At 37.4% G+C, this 17,159-nt stretch overlaps 1 protein-coding gene across 7 annotated transcripts in view; it reads right to left on the bottom strand.

Moving 5' to 3' along the window:
* LOC103479737 (protein tyrosine phosphatase receptor type M) overlaps positions 1-17,159 on the bottom strand; it is a 205,657-nt gene that overhangs the window by 55,906 nt on the left and 132,592 nt on the right. For all 7 annotated transcript variants that reach the window (XM_008434350.3, XM_008434348.3, XM_008434351.3 and 4 more), the window contains 3 exons: positions 7,649-7,866; positions 3,341-3,421; positions 2,267-2,293 (listed from right to left, as the gene is read on the bottom strand). In XM_008434350.3, the coding sequence (XP_008432572.1) occupies positions 2,267-2,293; positions 3,341-3,421; positions 7,649-7,866 (326 nt within the window). The remainder of the gene's footprint in view (positions 1-2,266; positions 2,294-3,340; positions 3,422-7,648; positions 7,867-17,159) is intronic.

Below are 17,159 nucleotides of genomic sequence, written 5' to 3'. Positions count from 1 at the left end.
TGCCCCATTTAGCTCAGAAGCAACGCTCGTAGAAAAGCATCTGCCTGTGCGAGGAGCTGCACGAGGGCAGTAATAATTAACAGAGGAACAAAATGCTTTTCATGATTCCACTTTATCGCTGAACAAGATGTATAAACATGGCAAAAAAAATAAGGAATAAAAGCCCAAAACAAAAACAAGTAGGTCAACAGCACTTCGCCAAAGGCAGGGGGAGCGACTTAAAAAAGAATAATAGAAAAGGTTGTTGTTGTTTTGGAAGGAGGGGGAGGCGGAGGGAGTTAAATGTGTAGAGAGGAGAGAGGGGAGGAAGACGAGGGCAGCATGGCTGGTGTTTAACTTTACAACCACATCTCAATAAATTACAATTTAATCAATTTTATTTTAGTAATTAAGCTGAAATGGGGGAATCTGCTATATTATATAGATCCATCACGCATAAAGTCAGTTTTCACAGCTAATAAAAACAGAGCTATGACTGAAAAGTGAATTGTACTGCACAACGTACACACTCCATGAATTGAATGAATTACTGGAGTCTGTGATTCTGCTGAGGTATTAAGGAAACTCGGTTTGCTCATTTGTAATTTTTGGGTCTGGAGTTCCTAATTTTCTTCTTGACGATTCTCCATAGACTCTCTATGTGGCTGATGGTCAATCAGGCAGTGACATTTGGTGATTAAGCCAGATATTAAATCCTTTTTGTAGTGCTGGGAGGTGAAGGGTCCTGCTGGAAAATGAAATCAGAGTATCTGACTTTGGACTTGATAAAACAAAGTGGACCAGCGCCAGTAGAGGACATGGCTCCTTAATTCAACACAAATTTTACATCGGACCTCCAGCAATTTAGATTATGTTCTTTTACACTCTCATTCCAGAGTCTGGGACCTTCATCTCCAAATGATAAAATAAAACTTTCTTTGACATGAAAAAAAGACTTGAGGCCCCTGAGCATCAGTCCTTTCTTTTTCCTCCTTAGCTCAGGAAATACGACTGCACGTACACCTTTTTAGTGGTTTTTCCTTCCACTCAACTTTCAAAAATATGCTTGGATACAGCACTCTTTGATGCACTACCCTCTTCAGCAATGACCTTTAGTGGCCTGAAATGAGGCTGTCAGGAGTCTTATCTGTGATTCATAATATCACATAACTTCTATTGTTTATATTTTAATTAAATTGTACTTCTTTTTTTTTAGTCCATAACATTTCACTCCAACCTTTTTTTATTGTCTCATGCAATTTTGATTTAATTTGTTTGGTAGGGACAATGCACATTAATTGACATTTCTGTAAATGTCCCAGAATGAAACTAAATGCTATAAAAACAAGGTTAAAATTAATTGAATACACTATTTTTAAAAAATAAATACAAAAAATACAATCAATACAAACAATACATACAAACAAGGAAGCTACAACACAATTATCATAAAAAGTAGTGGTTCATGTCAGAAACACAGAGTAAGCACCAAAACGTTGATGCTCAGAGTGCGGTATTCAAGCATTTTACTGGAAAGTTAAGTGGAAGGATGAAATACTTTTTAGTACCGCAACATTATAGTACAAAAAACAACAAAAAAAACAAATTTTTGTTGGTTTCATGTAATATTTACATTTTTTCAGAAACTGTTTTAGTATTCATAATGAAAATTAACAACTAAACTCTTGAAATACATCACTTTGTGTAAAAAATATCCACACCACATCAGCTTTACTTAATTACATTACTAAAATAAATGTTTTGTTCAATGATATTCTGATGTATTTAGGTGCACCTGGAAAGTGTTTGGGCCAAATGTTTGGATTTTGCTTTTCTAGAACAACGGGGGCAATGAGGAAGTGTTTTAGTGCCTCTGTGCAGCTGCTGTGGCAAAATTTGCCGCCCCCACCGCCCTCCTGTTGCCCCCTAAAGACACTCCCCCCACATCCAGTCCACATGTCTTGTCCATGCATATGAGAGGTCAAACACATAAGTGACATCACACGCACGACACGCAATGCGGATGGGATGGAGTGAAGCCAGCCCCAGCGCGAGAGAGGAGCTCCCCCTGTTGGTCAAGGAGGAGCGAGGAAGGTGGGGTGTGGAAAGGGTTAAAAGAGGAGAGGAGGAAGCAGCAGGCAGGTATGGAGGTGAGGAAGCCGTCTTTAGTTATCCAAGTTTGAAAATAATTTGAAAATATGTGTTTTTTGTTGGGTTTAGTTGTATGAATGTAACAGACTTTTACTGCAACAATGATCGGGAAGAAAAAAATAAAAATTTGTCTCACCTAAGATAGCCGTTGGCACAAAGGGATCTGCTCAAACGGGTGCAGAGGTTGGAGGAGAAAAGAAACGGCAGTGAATAAAAAAACATCAAATCTATCCAAAATCAAAACTAAACGCTGCAAAAACAAAATCATACCAAGTATTTTTTCTTTTGTCTAGTTTCAAGTTCAAATATCTGATATAAGACAAAACTAACCTACGAGTAACTTTTCAGAAAGATATAGGAGTTTTATTCAAGTAAATCAATAATAATGTTTTAGGTAAATAATTTCTTAATATTGATTTCAAAAACAACAAAACTAGTTCCACTGGCAGAGTTTCTTCAATCTGTCAGTGGAGCTAGTATTGTTTTTAAAATCACTATTAAAGACAATTATTAAACGTAAACTTTTATATCTTGTTGCTGAAAAGTAAATTACTTTTAAGTTATTTAGTCTTTTTGAAGTGTGATAAGAAAGTAGGCCAAAAATACTTATATATTTTGTGTTTTTGCAGTGAACAAATATGTCCTTTTTCCTGGTTTCTCGCCAAACAACACAATGAGAAATAGATTATCATTTTTGGAAAAGCTAATTATACAGCAAGTTTAGCTGATTATGAATCTAACTGACCTTTTCTCTATCTAATCAATGGGCTGTGAAGTAATTACAAAAGACACACAATTATGGGTATTCTTTGTAGAAACTCAATCGAACATTTAATAATCCGTCTCGGAGAGCTGCTATAAAACATGAGCAGGGATGTAGCAGGAGGGTGAAAACCCGTCCAAACTTAATCTGTCTGCTTTCTCGTGTAGGACTCTTTAAAAAAAAAGAAAAAAAAAAAGCATATAAATGTGTTGGATAGGTTTATGTCACATGTTGCAGTATCAGCTTGTAAATTATATTAAAAATGAGAATTCACAGAGAACGTGAAACTCATTAAAACTTGTGTAAAAATGTTGTCTCTTATTAATCTGTTGTGACACTTAATTTTCCTGATTCTATGAACTTCATTTGTCAGCATTGCTGTGCAGACTGCAACAGAAGCATCTTTTGTGGTTTAGGATTTAACAGAGGAAAAGGTAACATGATTACCTGGGTAGTACGAGTTTGTGGGGATGGACGACGTCAGAGTGCTGGCTTTTGGCAGCGTGAAGGAGGAGGGGGATGACCCAGCTGCAGATGAAGCAAAACAGGACAAATTCATAACCGGTGTAAGAAAAAACAACCAGAACCTACAAGTTTTAATATGTAATTAATTAATTTTTTTATGTATTTCAGTGAAAGATTATGTGCAACGATAATGGAAAACAGCAGGCAAATATAAATTGGAAGAAAAAAAATCACTTGGTTTTCAAAATTTCTTACAACAAAAAAATCTGAAAAGTGTGGCCAGTGGCGCAACTACACATTATTCAGGTGGATGCGAAAACATAGATCGGCGCCCCCCCTCCGAGGTAAGGAACGTCAGGGTGAAGGAGCGATGCTCAATCACCACCCCTCCCTCGAGGCGACGGTACGTGAAGGGTAAAACTCGCTACTAATTACCTAAGTTATGTGTGCGAGGTGAAGGAAAACATCATCGGCGGGAAAACATCATCGGCGCGCCGCCCCCTCCAGACGGGGTTTTGGCGCCCCCTCTGGTGCTGCGCCCCTATGCGTTGCATACCCTGCATACCCACTCTTTGCGCCACTGAGTGTGGCAAAAACCTGTCCTTGCTGTATTTATGCTGAGATTAATTTACACACATGTGGATTCTGTTCAATAATTTTCTGACTTCTGAAGGCAGTGTGTTGCAATGGATTTTATTTAGGGCAAACATGGTAAAGGGGTCTAAATACCATTACATGCCACAGAAAAGACTTGGAAAAAATCAATAATTTTCCTTCTTGCTCACAATTTTCCAATACATTCCCAATAAAATACATCAGAAGAAATTATCAAATGCTGTAAATACACACTGAACATCCTGTAAAAAAAATAAATAAATAAAAATAAATAATCAAATGTCTTACCCTCAGTTAAAAAATCATTTAAGAACATTTTATTTCCTTTCTGCTACATTGTTGTGGTTTCAGATATTTTTGAAATGCTGAAAAAACTGAATTTCAATGCAGTTCACTAAACGGGACCAGAAACCAAGAGAGTGAGATGACTAAAATTTAAATATCTGTGCGATTCAAAAATATTTTTAATGCTCTTGAATTTGAGTTAATCAGTTTTATTTCTACATACTGTAGAATTATTATTCAATTTCCCTTTGAAAGTCCTCAGATTGGATTTTGTCCATTTTCCTGTTCAAATTCTCTAATTTTTCCAGTGTATGAAACCGAAAAGCAGACACAAAGCCGCTGTAAGCGCTGGAACAGACCCTCCACCAGGACACCTTGTCCTTGTCTCTCTGCGTTCTGTTTTGCAGGCACTGCCAGGAGGGCGATTAGTGTCAGGAACTGCACCTATAGCCCTGGTGTCCTCTGCCCTGTGGGACCTACAGACTCTGTCTCTCCACCTGGGACATGAGCAGCACGTCCATTTTGTTATGTTCTCCACATACAATGTCAAACTTCCATGTAAAAATAATTTTCAACTTCAAAAAGATGGATTTTTTCCCCACTTTGTGAACCGAGTTAATTAAAATGACTAACAACAAAACACTGACAGATGGAGTTATCAAGGTATTACTGGATACAAATAATAGGTAGCAGACAAGAGCAGTTAAGTTTGATAGTATCTTTTTTATACTTGCTAATATTGACTGTCACTACGGTTATAGTGGTAAATAAACAGTGACAACAGTAAAAAAAAAAGAAGTTAGAGCTACAGTGCTAATAATACTAATAATTTTGAACTTTCAGATAGACAGAGTGAAAATACAACTTACAGTTTCAAAAACTTTCAAAACAAGTCTGAATTTATTGTAAATCTCTTCCAAACCCAACAACCAAACCATATAAATACATAATATACTCAGATTTATGTACACACCTCACTTTTGGAGGCTTTTGGAGGCTTCTGGTGCAATTCTGGCTGGATTTTGTCTCTTTGTCTACTCCTATTAGACACGGTAGTGTTCATTTAAATTGGTCTGCTCCCTGGCATAGAGCCTGGATTTAAGCATATTCAGTCATTTTGGTTCGATTCCAGAAGCTCAATCTTAGCCTGCTTTAGCTTGATTTTGTTTCCACAAGCAGTTTTGTTGGGTGTTTAGGATGTTTGTCCTGTAGCATCTGTCTAGCTGGACAGAGAACATCTGTTTTCCCAAAAAATATTAGTGTTAAAGAAGATTATTATGTAAAATAAAAAAAATGTAAGCTTCATATGATGTTACAATGGCCAAAACATTCCTGGAATGTTGCTTTGATTCTTTCATGCATGTTTGAAACTTTTTTGAAATCTCCCATGGCAACCATTACAGAGTGCCTAAACATTTACTCATTACACATACAGTCCCCAACTGAGCTCCTCCAGACTAGTGGCAGCAGCAATTACTAAACACCTGGTGGAACTGCGAGTCTGCAGAGCTCAAACTACTTCTCAGTGCAACACTCCTAAAAACTATGTTAAAGGCTTAACATAGTTGTAATGACAAACTAAAGGCAGATGTTGGATAGAATAGGAGCTTCTTAAAGAGACAGAGGTCAATTTCAAGGGATCAAATTGCAGTCAAATTTCTTTTAACTTAAAAAATTAAAAACACCTATTCAAGAGACCAAAAGTCTGTGAAAAAAGTGTAATTGCTGGAATGCCAATAATGTTTTACCTCACTATTGAGAATCATTCCTCACATGTGTTTTTCAGATGATGTTTTCAGTTGCATTGGTTCAATGAAAACAATCAAATATGCCAATAATTTTCACTCTGAGTGAATAACAGAAGATAATAATTCAAACTTGTGCATCAAATTCTTGATTTTAAAAACCATTGAATCTTAATGTTGACTTATATTTTCCCTGAAAAAAAAGAAGATGAGTTCAGTGCCTCATTAACAGTTCATGCAACCTGAAATTCAAAATCTATTTCCTCAGATTATAGTTAGAAAATGTCCTTCACAGCACATTTAAAATAAAGCTCTTAAGTATCTAAGAAGACTAATAAATGACTTGTGCATGCAGTCGTCATACAGAAAATATCCACAGTGCTTATGTGGGCTTACATGTAATATTTATTTAAGCAATTAGGCTGCTGTCAGTTTCTCTCTGGATAGCCATCGTCGTCTCATCCAACATCAACAACCGCTGAGCGTGGCAGGGTTTGGGTTTTGAGGACAGTATGTTCAGGAATATAATCTGTCATGTGTAATGTTTTGAGCCTAAATGACACTCCTGACAGTAATGTAAGGTCACAGAGAGTGAGAAGACTTCACAATGACAGGCAGAGTGCAAAATGAAGCAGTTAAATCATTTACGCTGGCAGACAGAAGGGCCAGATTTGAACAAGTACCCTAACAGACAGTTAATCAAGGTCAGAGCATCTTTGGGGCTCATCCCCCAGAGATGAGCAGAAACAGAGGCTGTGGCTGGGGTTTTTAATCTGATGGTTTTGGGGCCGGGATTATAGCAGGTCAAGCTTCGGGTGAACGATTTAGCTCAGCTGTCTATCAACAACATAACCTGAGGAAAACTAATAGGTTTGCAGCAAGGAAGCAAACGTAGTGTGTTTACTTTGGTTGGCAGGTGGATTGGACACAGCGCGGCGCTGAGTTTATGACCTGAAGACAGACTTCTGGCTTGTCTAATGTTTACTGATAAGCTCTGAGGTCTGGTTTGGGATTTGATGATGGCTTAATTATTGATTTAACTACCAGACTCCAAGCAGACTGTGAACAAGGATTTTCTAAAGAGTTTTCACCATTAAACAAGCAATGGTAACTCTAGAGGAAAATTTAAAGCATTGCAGAATTAATTGAACAAAGCCGACCTGAGAAAAGAAGGAATTTAAAAAGCAATGTGAGAAATGAAGCTATGATTAAAGAAGTAACACAGATCAAACCATCTTTTTAAAATGAAAGTTGTTTTGTCAAATTTAATTTAGATTCTTCTAAATTATTCACAGAAATTCATCCGTTTCACTTCCACAAGTGGTTTTTGAAAAGTCTGATTATTTGAACAGAATTAGAGAAATTTGTTTTATATTAAGCAAAATCAGAAATTGCAGCTCCTTGTACTTTTTACAGCTGCATTGAACAATGAAAAGAAAACTTACAAAAAAGATAAGAGTTTTGACATTTATTTTTATTTTCTTGTTGTTGGGGAATTCACAACAACTGTGCTTTAGTCTTAGCTTCACTTTTATACCAGTTGCTGATGATTCAGTTCAGGTTTGATATCAAGAACCTTGACGTCTACCTTAGTGACTTTACAAAAACACAGATGAACCAGAGCACCTACACGGAGCCGTCTTACCTCGGCCGTTCAGGGTGAGGGTGCACTCACTCCGGCCGTTGAGCGTGAGCGCGCATTCGCTGCGGGTGTTCAGGGTGTGGTTGTGCGTGTCCATGAAGGACAGCGCCTCGTCGCAGTTGGTGCCCTGCTCTGTGTAGTTCTTGTCCATGGAGTTGACCATAACTGTCATCTCTTGACGGGTGCTGTTCAGTGTCTCCTTTCGCTTCTTCGCCAATTTCCTTTGTGGAAGGGGAAACAAACAAAAAGCACACAATCAGAGCTAAGTGGACATAATGACCCCCCTAAACCCTCAAATTGATCTGATATGAGGCCGGTAGCAACGACTAATCAATGTAATGAGATGGCTGGGATAATCTACCCTGGGCTGGGCCACATTAGTTTTTATTTGGCTTATCCAAGCTGAGGAAAGTATAAATCCTTAGGAAGGTTTGACACTATAACCCAAATATATCAGTGGCCTTGATGATTTAAAATTAGCTTATATTATTTTGGGGCAGACGTATTAGAGCTGTGAACACTGAACTGAAACAGTCAACCTGCTTATACTGACCCACTTCAAGTTGATGTGTTTTAGCAAGCAAGCAGGTCCCAGTTCAACCAACATTCAAGCTTTGTATTCAGACAAATCCATACGAAGGTGCACACAAATACGATTAATTCATAATATGTAAAAGCTATTGACAAATGTGTTTTATTTGCATAACGAAACAAAGCAGAGTTGTGTCCTTTGCGTGATCTATCCTGCACAAGAAATGTTTATTGGTCTTTAAAGACCAATGGTTTTTGTTCAGATTACTGAACAACAGGGGTCACAACCTCCTATGATTTTTTTTACTTCAGGCTGCTAGACAATAACTTCTATTGATTTCCTTTGGGCATCATAATATTCTTGTACAGAGATGCCTTTTATTGATTTATCAGGCTGCAAACCACGAGGCAAAAAATGTTTGCTTTTTTGTACATAATCTGACCTCGATGTGAGTTCATTCTCACCTTAAAAACTGAAAAACTGACTCTGGTCCAATTTAAACCATGTGCTTAAGATTATGGGGACCATAAATCCTAGCAGGTATGTGATGTTTTAATGTTTTTGGAGCCCAACTTAAAAGATGCGAATTTAACTGGTCAATTAAGATGCTACACGCCAGCATGCTAGCCAACACGTCAACTTAAAAGTTGTGGAATTGACAATAACATTACGTAATTACTCAATATCATGCCAGGATTTGCATATTTTCTGTCTACAATGATGAAGATTCACTCAGCGTGCTGATGTTCTGGGATGGCTCCAACAGCAGGGCAGACTGACCTACTTTCTGATTAATTCAACTAATCATTTTTTTCATTGATTTTAATGGCAAAGGTACATTTCTCTCTCTTAACACAGAAGAAGCAGGCTGTACATTTACACCCTTCATCCCAATATACATACTTTACAAAATAGAAGCAGAAGCAGACTGATTGGACTTGATGTTTGACTAAATGTGTTTAATGTTTGACTAGATATGCCAGCATATGTGTTTAAAAACATTTTTACGATCAGATTTCATGGCTTTTGGTCAATAAAAATGTTCACTAAACCAGCTAATTCTCAGGGCAAAAATAACCTTACACTTCAAATCTTATCAAGTATTTTTTATTTAGTTTCTAGTGCAAACATTTTTATATACTTGAAGTAAGACAAAACTAACTTAAGTAACATTTCAGCAAGTTATAGGAACTTTAAGTAAGTAAATCCTTAATGATGATTAAAAAAAGCACTAGTTTCTTCCTGAAAAGTTACTTGTAAGTTAGTTTTGTCTTATTTCAAGTGTATTGAAGTGATATTTGCACTAGAAAGCAGACCAAAACTACTTGGTAGGATTTTGCGTTTTTGCAGTGTGAAGACTAAATTTGCTATCCGTTAGCCCTGTTTAAAAGCCTCCTGGAACCGACCCCAACCTTTGACATTATTGTTATGGTATTTTGGCAATAAACGCTGCCTTACAGTGCCACCCGATGAGACAATTTTCATATAGTTTTATGCACGATGTAGTAAAGAAGTGGAGCAAACAGCATGAGAACTGAAGTAATAGCCATATCGGATGTCTGCCGCTGCTCTGTAGCTGGAAGGGAGCGAGCGGTGTAAAAATTAACTATGGCAACCCTCACACTGATTCTCGCACTCTGTTACTCTCTGCGTGACCCCCTTTCCCTATCTGAATTGAAGCCTCTCTGGCGGACAACTGCTGTCTAATGATGCTCTCCTGCTGCTTTGTTTTCGCAAATCTCCTCTGTTTATTCAATTTTGTCACTGTCTCATGCCATATGGCAACAGACTCCCGCTGCCTTCAAACAGCCATTTGCTCTGAAGGCCACGACGTGAAGCTAATAGCGGATCCATTCTTCAGAAAGCCGGGTGACAAAGTAGTTACATTTTCCCAAGCTGGACTCACTTTCTGTCTTTAATCTGCAATTAGAGCCGGGAACAAAATGGCAATCTTGTCGCTCTTTTTTCCATTATATCTCCATAATGTAGTAAGGAGTGAGGAGGGGAGAGGGTAGCTCCATGTACCCCGGGCGATATCGAGACTGATCCAGCACTGTGCGCACTCATGGAGGAGACGATTAAGAACTATTGTGAGGCTGGTTTTAAAACTGTATCACTGTTCTTATTCCCACAAAGACTTGGATTTCCTCTTTTCCTGGCCTGTGTGACAGCTGAAGCGAGAACACTGAAGATAAATGATGCTGCACAGGCACCAGTGCCAAAAATGAGGAAAGCGCCAGTAATACTAGGATGTTTGCAAGGCACTGTGGGTGTTAGATGAAGATTAATTGGCATGCTATTCTTTCCTCATTTGTGGAAGGGAAGAAAAATTAACGATAGAAGACTATAATACTGAGTCTGATATGCAAAGAGAGAGAGAGGAGGTTTACAGTGGATTGTTTGTTTAAGTTGATAAATGTGCCCATTTATAATATCTCTGGTTGGTTATTGCAAAGAGATCTTAACAAGAAATTTAAAGTAGCAGCTGTTGAACAATAAAGCAAGATATTTTCCAATTGAATGACATGCATTTTCATTTGGAAAATGAGACAGCAGTAATGTTTGCAGAAGCAAAGAGCGAGCCAACACTTCAGGTAACTATTATTAGGCAATCCTCGTTAGAAGATGTGTGCAGTTCATATGCATGACAGGCATGGCATATCTGGGATCTAAGCGAACTGGACTCATACCTCGATAAGTTCACCAAAAAAAAAAAACGTAAGCAGATTTCCTGTCAGAATGCCAGGATGTCTGATCATTTGGAGTTTAACGCGGCTGCAACTTCTAACAGAGGAGCTTCAAAACCTTAAGCTCAGCATGGTGGGGCTCATTTCAGCGTCAGAATGGCCTAAACCTTGTGACATTGTAACAAAGAAGGCTTCATTAAACGATCCGGATAAACATCAGAGGCGCACGTTGGTTTTATTTGACTGACGTCCAGCAGGGAGGAGTAACAGAAGCATCTTTGATTAACTCAGTGGGGGGATTTCAGTGGCTGTGTGTACTGAGCTTTATTTCAAACCTCCCTCCAACCATGTTTAAACTATGCCATACCTGTTTGCCTGGATACTCTGAAGCCATTTTAACAGAGAAATGGTCTTCCAAACATCAACCTGGCTCTGAACCTGAGGAAGACATCCTCACTTCAAGTCATAAATTAATGTTCAATAATCACCTTTTATTGTAAAGCTGAGTTCCCTGAACCACTCAAATAGAACCAATATGACAGCATGAAGGAAGTTAACAGATCCCAAAAAAACAACCCTGAAGAACAAATAAGAGAGGTTTTGACATTTATCTGCCTGGAAAGTCATTTCAAAGACTTTGGGACTCCAGAGACTTACACTGAGAGTAATTATCCATAAATCAAGAAAAGGTGAAATGGTGGGTTGGCTACCAAAATTACTCAGAGTGCATCAATAACTCATTTAGGAGGTAATACAAACAGTAAAATAAAATCAGAAGATTATTTAAAGCAGGGATTTTCAAGGTATGGATTGCGCCTTCCCTCCTCGGTGCGACATGAGGGAAAAAATAAGCCAGAAAAAATTAACTGCGCACATTTAGCTAACTTGAACAAGCCCATGCCAGAGACCATATATGTATGCATACATATTTTTTGTGTACCAAAAGCTATGGTGAGTGATGATTCTGGGACAAACAAATTTAAATAAAAATGACCATGACTATTTAAAAGTTTGTCTTCTACTGGGCTGGATCTGAAGATGCTTCTCTTCCACAGTGAGGTCTGCCAAGAGGTGCTAGCTTAACGGCACTCTCTAAAGGTTTTTAACAAGACTCCTCACTGGCTCAGTTAAAGCCAGTGTTTACTTTACACTGATGAAAAACTGGGAAAAAATAGCATCCAGGGTAGAGTTTCAAGATGAAACATGATGCTGGCCTCACATGGAGTAGCTTGTAGAAAACATCATGGTCCCAAAAAATATTTTGTGGAGCGCTGAAATAAAAGTGGAACTTTTCTAGAAGGTGTCTGCCTTTGTGTAAAACCAGCAGAGAGTTGGTGTTGATGGTTTGATGGTTCTGGCCCGCTTCACTGCTTCTGGGCCTGGACACCCAGCCATAATTGATAGACCCATGAATTTTGGTCTCTAACAGAAAATCCATAAGGAGAATGTCGGAGCTTCCCTTTGCGATTCAAAGCTCAAGTGCAACTGAGTAATGTAGCAGAAGGATTTGGAGTGGTCCAGTCAAAGTCTGAAATTAAATCTGATTAAGATGCTTTAGCATGTCCCTAAATGGGTTGTTTAAGACTGAAAATCCCATTATGCGCTGAATAAAAGACAATTCCCCAAAGACAAAAATAATCAAATCCAACAAAAAAAGCAGCTACTGATAAGAAAGACATCAGTAAAAGGGCAAATACACTTTCACTGCATTGTAAAAGCAGCATTCCCTGTAGGTCAACCTCCCTCAACGATATAGTACTGCTTATGTTTGATAATGCTGTTTTTTTTTTAAACCAGATCAATTCTCGCTCAGCACCCTCTCTGGCCTGCTCGAGGTGTTTTCTCTTTTTTTTTCTTCCTCATCAAGATGCAGAGCTTGTAGGTTCAAAACTCTTGGAGGCTTGTACCAATTAATACAATTCTCACCACATGTTCAACTTGTAAAGTTTAATGAAGGTGTTTGCCTCGAGCACTTTGTCTTAAACATTGCTACATTTAGTACAATCCTCTTCCTGTCACCCAGTGCAATGGGAGTGATTATTAAAACTGACACGTGGAAAGATGGTGATAATGTCGGAATAATGAGTTATATGTAGATGAAATTGCAGACTCTTCAATTTCGACAGAAAGGTAGAGGAAGGCATCTTTTTTTTAGCATTTACACACATGATTTCATTTTCAAAAAGTTGTCAGCAACTGACAATTTCTTTTAAATAACATGTTTTAAATAAGTTGATACAGTGCACCCTTGATATTCACAGGGCTTATGGTCCAAAACTGCCCCCAAAATAGCTAAAAGCAGTGAATACTAGACACCCACTCTACAAACACCGACTATAGCTGCCTGTTTTAATAGTTATAACACCAAATATATCTTAATATGCATTATTATAGACAGTATAAATTGTGTTACTACTACTGCAGAAGTTAGTATTTGCAGCCGCCCTTATCTCTACTTTTGGGGGTACAGCCAATCAGCAGCAAGAAAAATGAATGGCTCTCCTGGATTGGCTGCTTTGCAAATGTCAGCCAATAGCAGGTGGAGCAGCATTGTGGCTGTATTTCAGCATCGACTTGAAAATATTTTAGATGTGCAGAATTTGGAGTCACATTCCACAGTCAGTATATGAATTTGTAAATACTTAACCGCAAAAAGGCGGGAGTCAACTTTATAGCAGATACATGGTCTCTGTTTCCAGTAGAAATTACTTAACTTTCAGTGCAACAATAAGTTCATGAGTCAGAGTTTGTAATACTTTGTGGCTCCATTTAACCAGAGTAACAGTCATTATCCAGAAACATGGAACAATGGTGAACTTTTCTTGGAGCGGCCAGTCAAGTCAAAAATTTTCCTGAGAAATTTAAAAATGTTGTTTGTTCATTTACCCTTTAGTAACACTTTTCTTCAGTTGTAGTTTTTACATCTCTACGTAGTATTTACATATTCTGTATCTCAAAGGGCAAACAAACATGCATTCAACATTACATTTGAGGACTGTAACCACATCACATACGCTAAAGTTTAGGAACAACCAGAAAATACAGACAGCCGATTGAGAGAGTGGCACACTAAGTGTGTTTTGACTGAACTTCACTGCTACTTGATGGATGAATCCAGTTCTCATGGGACTAAAGACCCAATCACAACTCCTGCCCTGTGCCAATTGATCTTTCTTGTCCCCCAGCAGCAGCATGCAAAGCAGCCGGTGCAGCCACCTGATTAAAAGGCAGTCATATATTTGATCGAACATGCAACCGCATTCCTAATGAGCGCTCTGACTGATGTTGTGATGGGCGCGGGCCCTCACAGTCACCTCTGGCGGTAAACCCAAAGTGCATATTTTTTGGCCGTCCGTAGGATGTTCTCGTGGCTTTAAACGACTTTGATGAATGCGTCGGAACATTAATGGGTGTCATCAATCATACACGTGTTGTCAGTTTATGACTGGCAACACAGTTCCCATCAGAGCTGCGGATGAGACTCAGGAGAAAGTCCAAAAGATAGTCTGCAATTAATAAAGCAGCACAAACTTTGGGTTTGTGCAACATGTTTGCTAAATTTGATTGGCTGATTGAACGAAGACTCAAATGCAATATTTATTGTATACATTGTCAGGTATTAATATTGTCGTATTTGTGTATCTGGACTTGCCTATTTGTGTTTTCCTGATCCACATAAATGTTATAAAACAGCTTTTTATGTTGTAATTCTTCTGTCAGACATTTTAACATTTTCAGCTTTTGAAAGACATAAATAAATTTGTAATGGTCTTTAAATTTCTTGCTGCTGATCAGTTCACCACTGCATTTTTCAAAATCCCTTTTTGTTCCAATTGTAAATGCTTTTGATTGTTGGATTTCACAATATCAGTGTAAAATAAAAACAAAGTTGAAGGTGCTGGTTGCAAAAGAAGGATTGTAGCTATACAAAACTCAAGGATTTCTTTTGTCATAACTTGCTTTCCAAAGCAACTTGTATAAACATTTTGAAAACACTTGATACAAGCACAAGTTGGTAGAGGTAAAACTCTTATGCCAAGGTCTGAAAACACAAAGTAGACCCAAAATATTTAGTTCAGTTAAATGGAAAATGTTCAGCGTTGTTATATCTTACTACAAACAACATATTTGTATGCGTTGTATAAAGTAAGTTTTCACATCTCTACTTATCTACACTTTCCTAAAATACCAAATCATATTTTTTTGGATGTTAAGTCAAAGAAAAGTCAGTCAAAATGTCAGATAAAGTCCGCATAGTAAAATATTCGATGCACTATCTGATGCGATCAGCTGGCTTTCTTTAGATAGAAACTTTTTAAACTACTGTGAATAATTAACTGAGCTTATTGTACCGTTTGAATCACACCCTGAACCCTTTATTGTTAGCAGAGTGTTTCCACTGCACGCCCTGGTTTGTGTAGAACATGCATGAACAAGCAACATGGCTGTGTTAACGTTGTAAGCAGTTTTATAAGATTTGCCACAAGAGGTTAACCTCTGTAAAGCACTTCATGTAACACTTATGGGAATAAAGTGCTCTGCGAAACAACGTTAAGCTGATTGATTGACAAAGAAGCACCAACCACTACACTTATTAAAGTAATGCTGTTTTAAAACGAGTTAGCGTGCTGTAAGTGTTGGAGAACTGACTGCAGCTTCTACCTGAGCAACATGAGCCTGTAGTAAATGAAGGTTTATATTCTGTCCAATGAACTTTCTTGAAAACTGCAGCAACATTTGTCCCATGTCTTTGCTTAAGTCTTCACATCATAATTAAAATAGAGTAATGTTGAAAACAAATGTTGCTTTTTTGAGCACATTTCACATACACAGCTCTGGAAAAAAAATAAGAGCCCACTGCACTGAACCCCATTGAAAACTTCATGGTTCTTCCATCTAATGTTGACCTCTGAACTCTTCCTGAGTTAAAACATTAGTATTGTTGTTTCTAAATGAGTATGAACTTGTTTTCTTTGCGTTATTTGAGGTCTGAAAGCGCTGCATCTTTTTTGTTGTTTTGACCATTTCTCATTTTCTGCAAATAAATACTACATTTTTGCTTTGAATTTAAAAGACATGTCAGTGGTTCATAAAATATAAGAACAATGTTCATTTTATTTAAACATATACCCAGTGATTCTTGAGAAAAGGGACAAAATGGGTTTTAATTTTCCCAATTTTTTAAAATTATTTCTCAACCTTATGTATGCAAATATGACAAATAATGTTTTGTAAATGTAAAGATGCTAAGGTGCAGGCTCCCAGTTGCAACATATTTTTTTAAATAAAATTTTTAATCGGCCTGACCCAGAACTTTGTCATCACCATCTCACAAAATAAATATAAAATAAATTTTTAATGACCCTATTAATTAAAAATTTACTCAGTTTTTAAGACAAATGCTTCTCAAGAAACAAAGGAAATATTATTTAAAACAAAAAACAACAAAAAGTCCATCTGACGGAGTTGACACTGCATGACGGAGTTGACACAGAACTGAAGGTGGTGACAAACTAGTGAGTAAAAAAAACTTGATACATGTGAAGTAATGCAATTGATGTAAAATACATTAAAATTAATTAATTGTACATTTAAGTGAGATTTGTCAACAATTTCACTGAAAGAGTCAAAAACTCTGATGGAGTTGACGAAATGTCAAACTACCTCAATTTATATGTTGTTATTCTGAAGGAGGCCATATTGTAGCTCATCAGGTCCATGAAATCTTTATAATATACCAAAATTAAGGTTTTATTTCACAAAATTTCATCAAAGTTTTGTAAATTGTCAGTTGTGGTGTTGACACATCATCGTTGTGACAAACAACTTAGGAATAAAACAGAAGAAAAAACTAAAGAATAACATAAGCTAACCAGAGCTAACTAGCCCTCTTAGCAAAGGAAGAGAAAGGAAGTGGTCATGGGGTCATCAGAAGTTCTGGTGCCCCCCAATAATGCCTGATTTATTGATACCTTTATAATTATTTATATGACTACTTATACTTAATTGTCATAATATATAATTTTAGTATTTCTTTAATAGTTTTAAAGTATTATAATGTATTGATTTCTGCTCCTGGACAAGGGTTTTTACAGGCATCATCCACCTACTACAATGTTTAAAATTACAAAATATTCAGCAAATACCTGGAAAATATACATTGTTGTGCTCACATGGCCCAGGTTAGTTTAGTCAGATATTTGAAAAAATTATATTCTGTGTATATTTTATTAAAATTTTGTGCTTTATCCATAGGACCTGTTTTGTCCCTATTCTGAAGAATCACTGATACCTA

This window comes from Poecilia reticulata, chromosome 17, assembly GCF_904066995.2.
Source record: "Poecilia reticulata chromosome 17, P_reticulata-male-v2, whole genome shotgun sequence".
Taxonomy (NCBI): domain Eukaryota; kingdom Metazoa; phylum Chordata; class Actinopteri; order Cyprinodontiformes; family Poeciliidae; genus Poecilia; species Poecilia reticulata.
The sequence above is the reverse complement of the archived record's forward strand: the minus strand, read 5'-3'. Positions and strand labels throughout refer to the sequence as shown.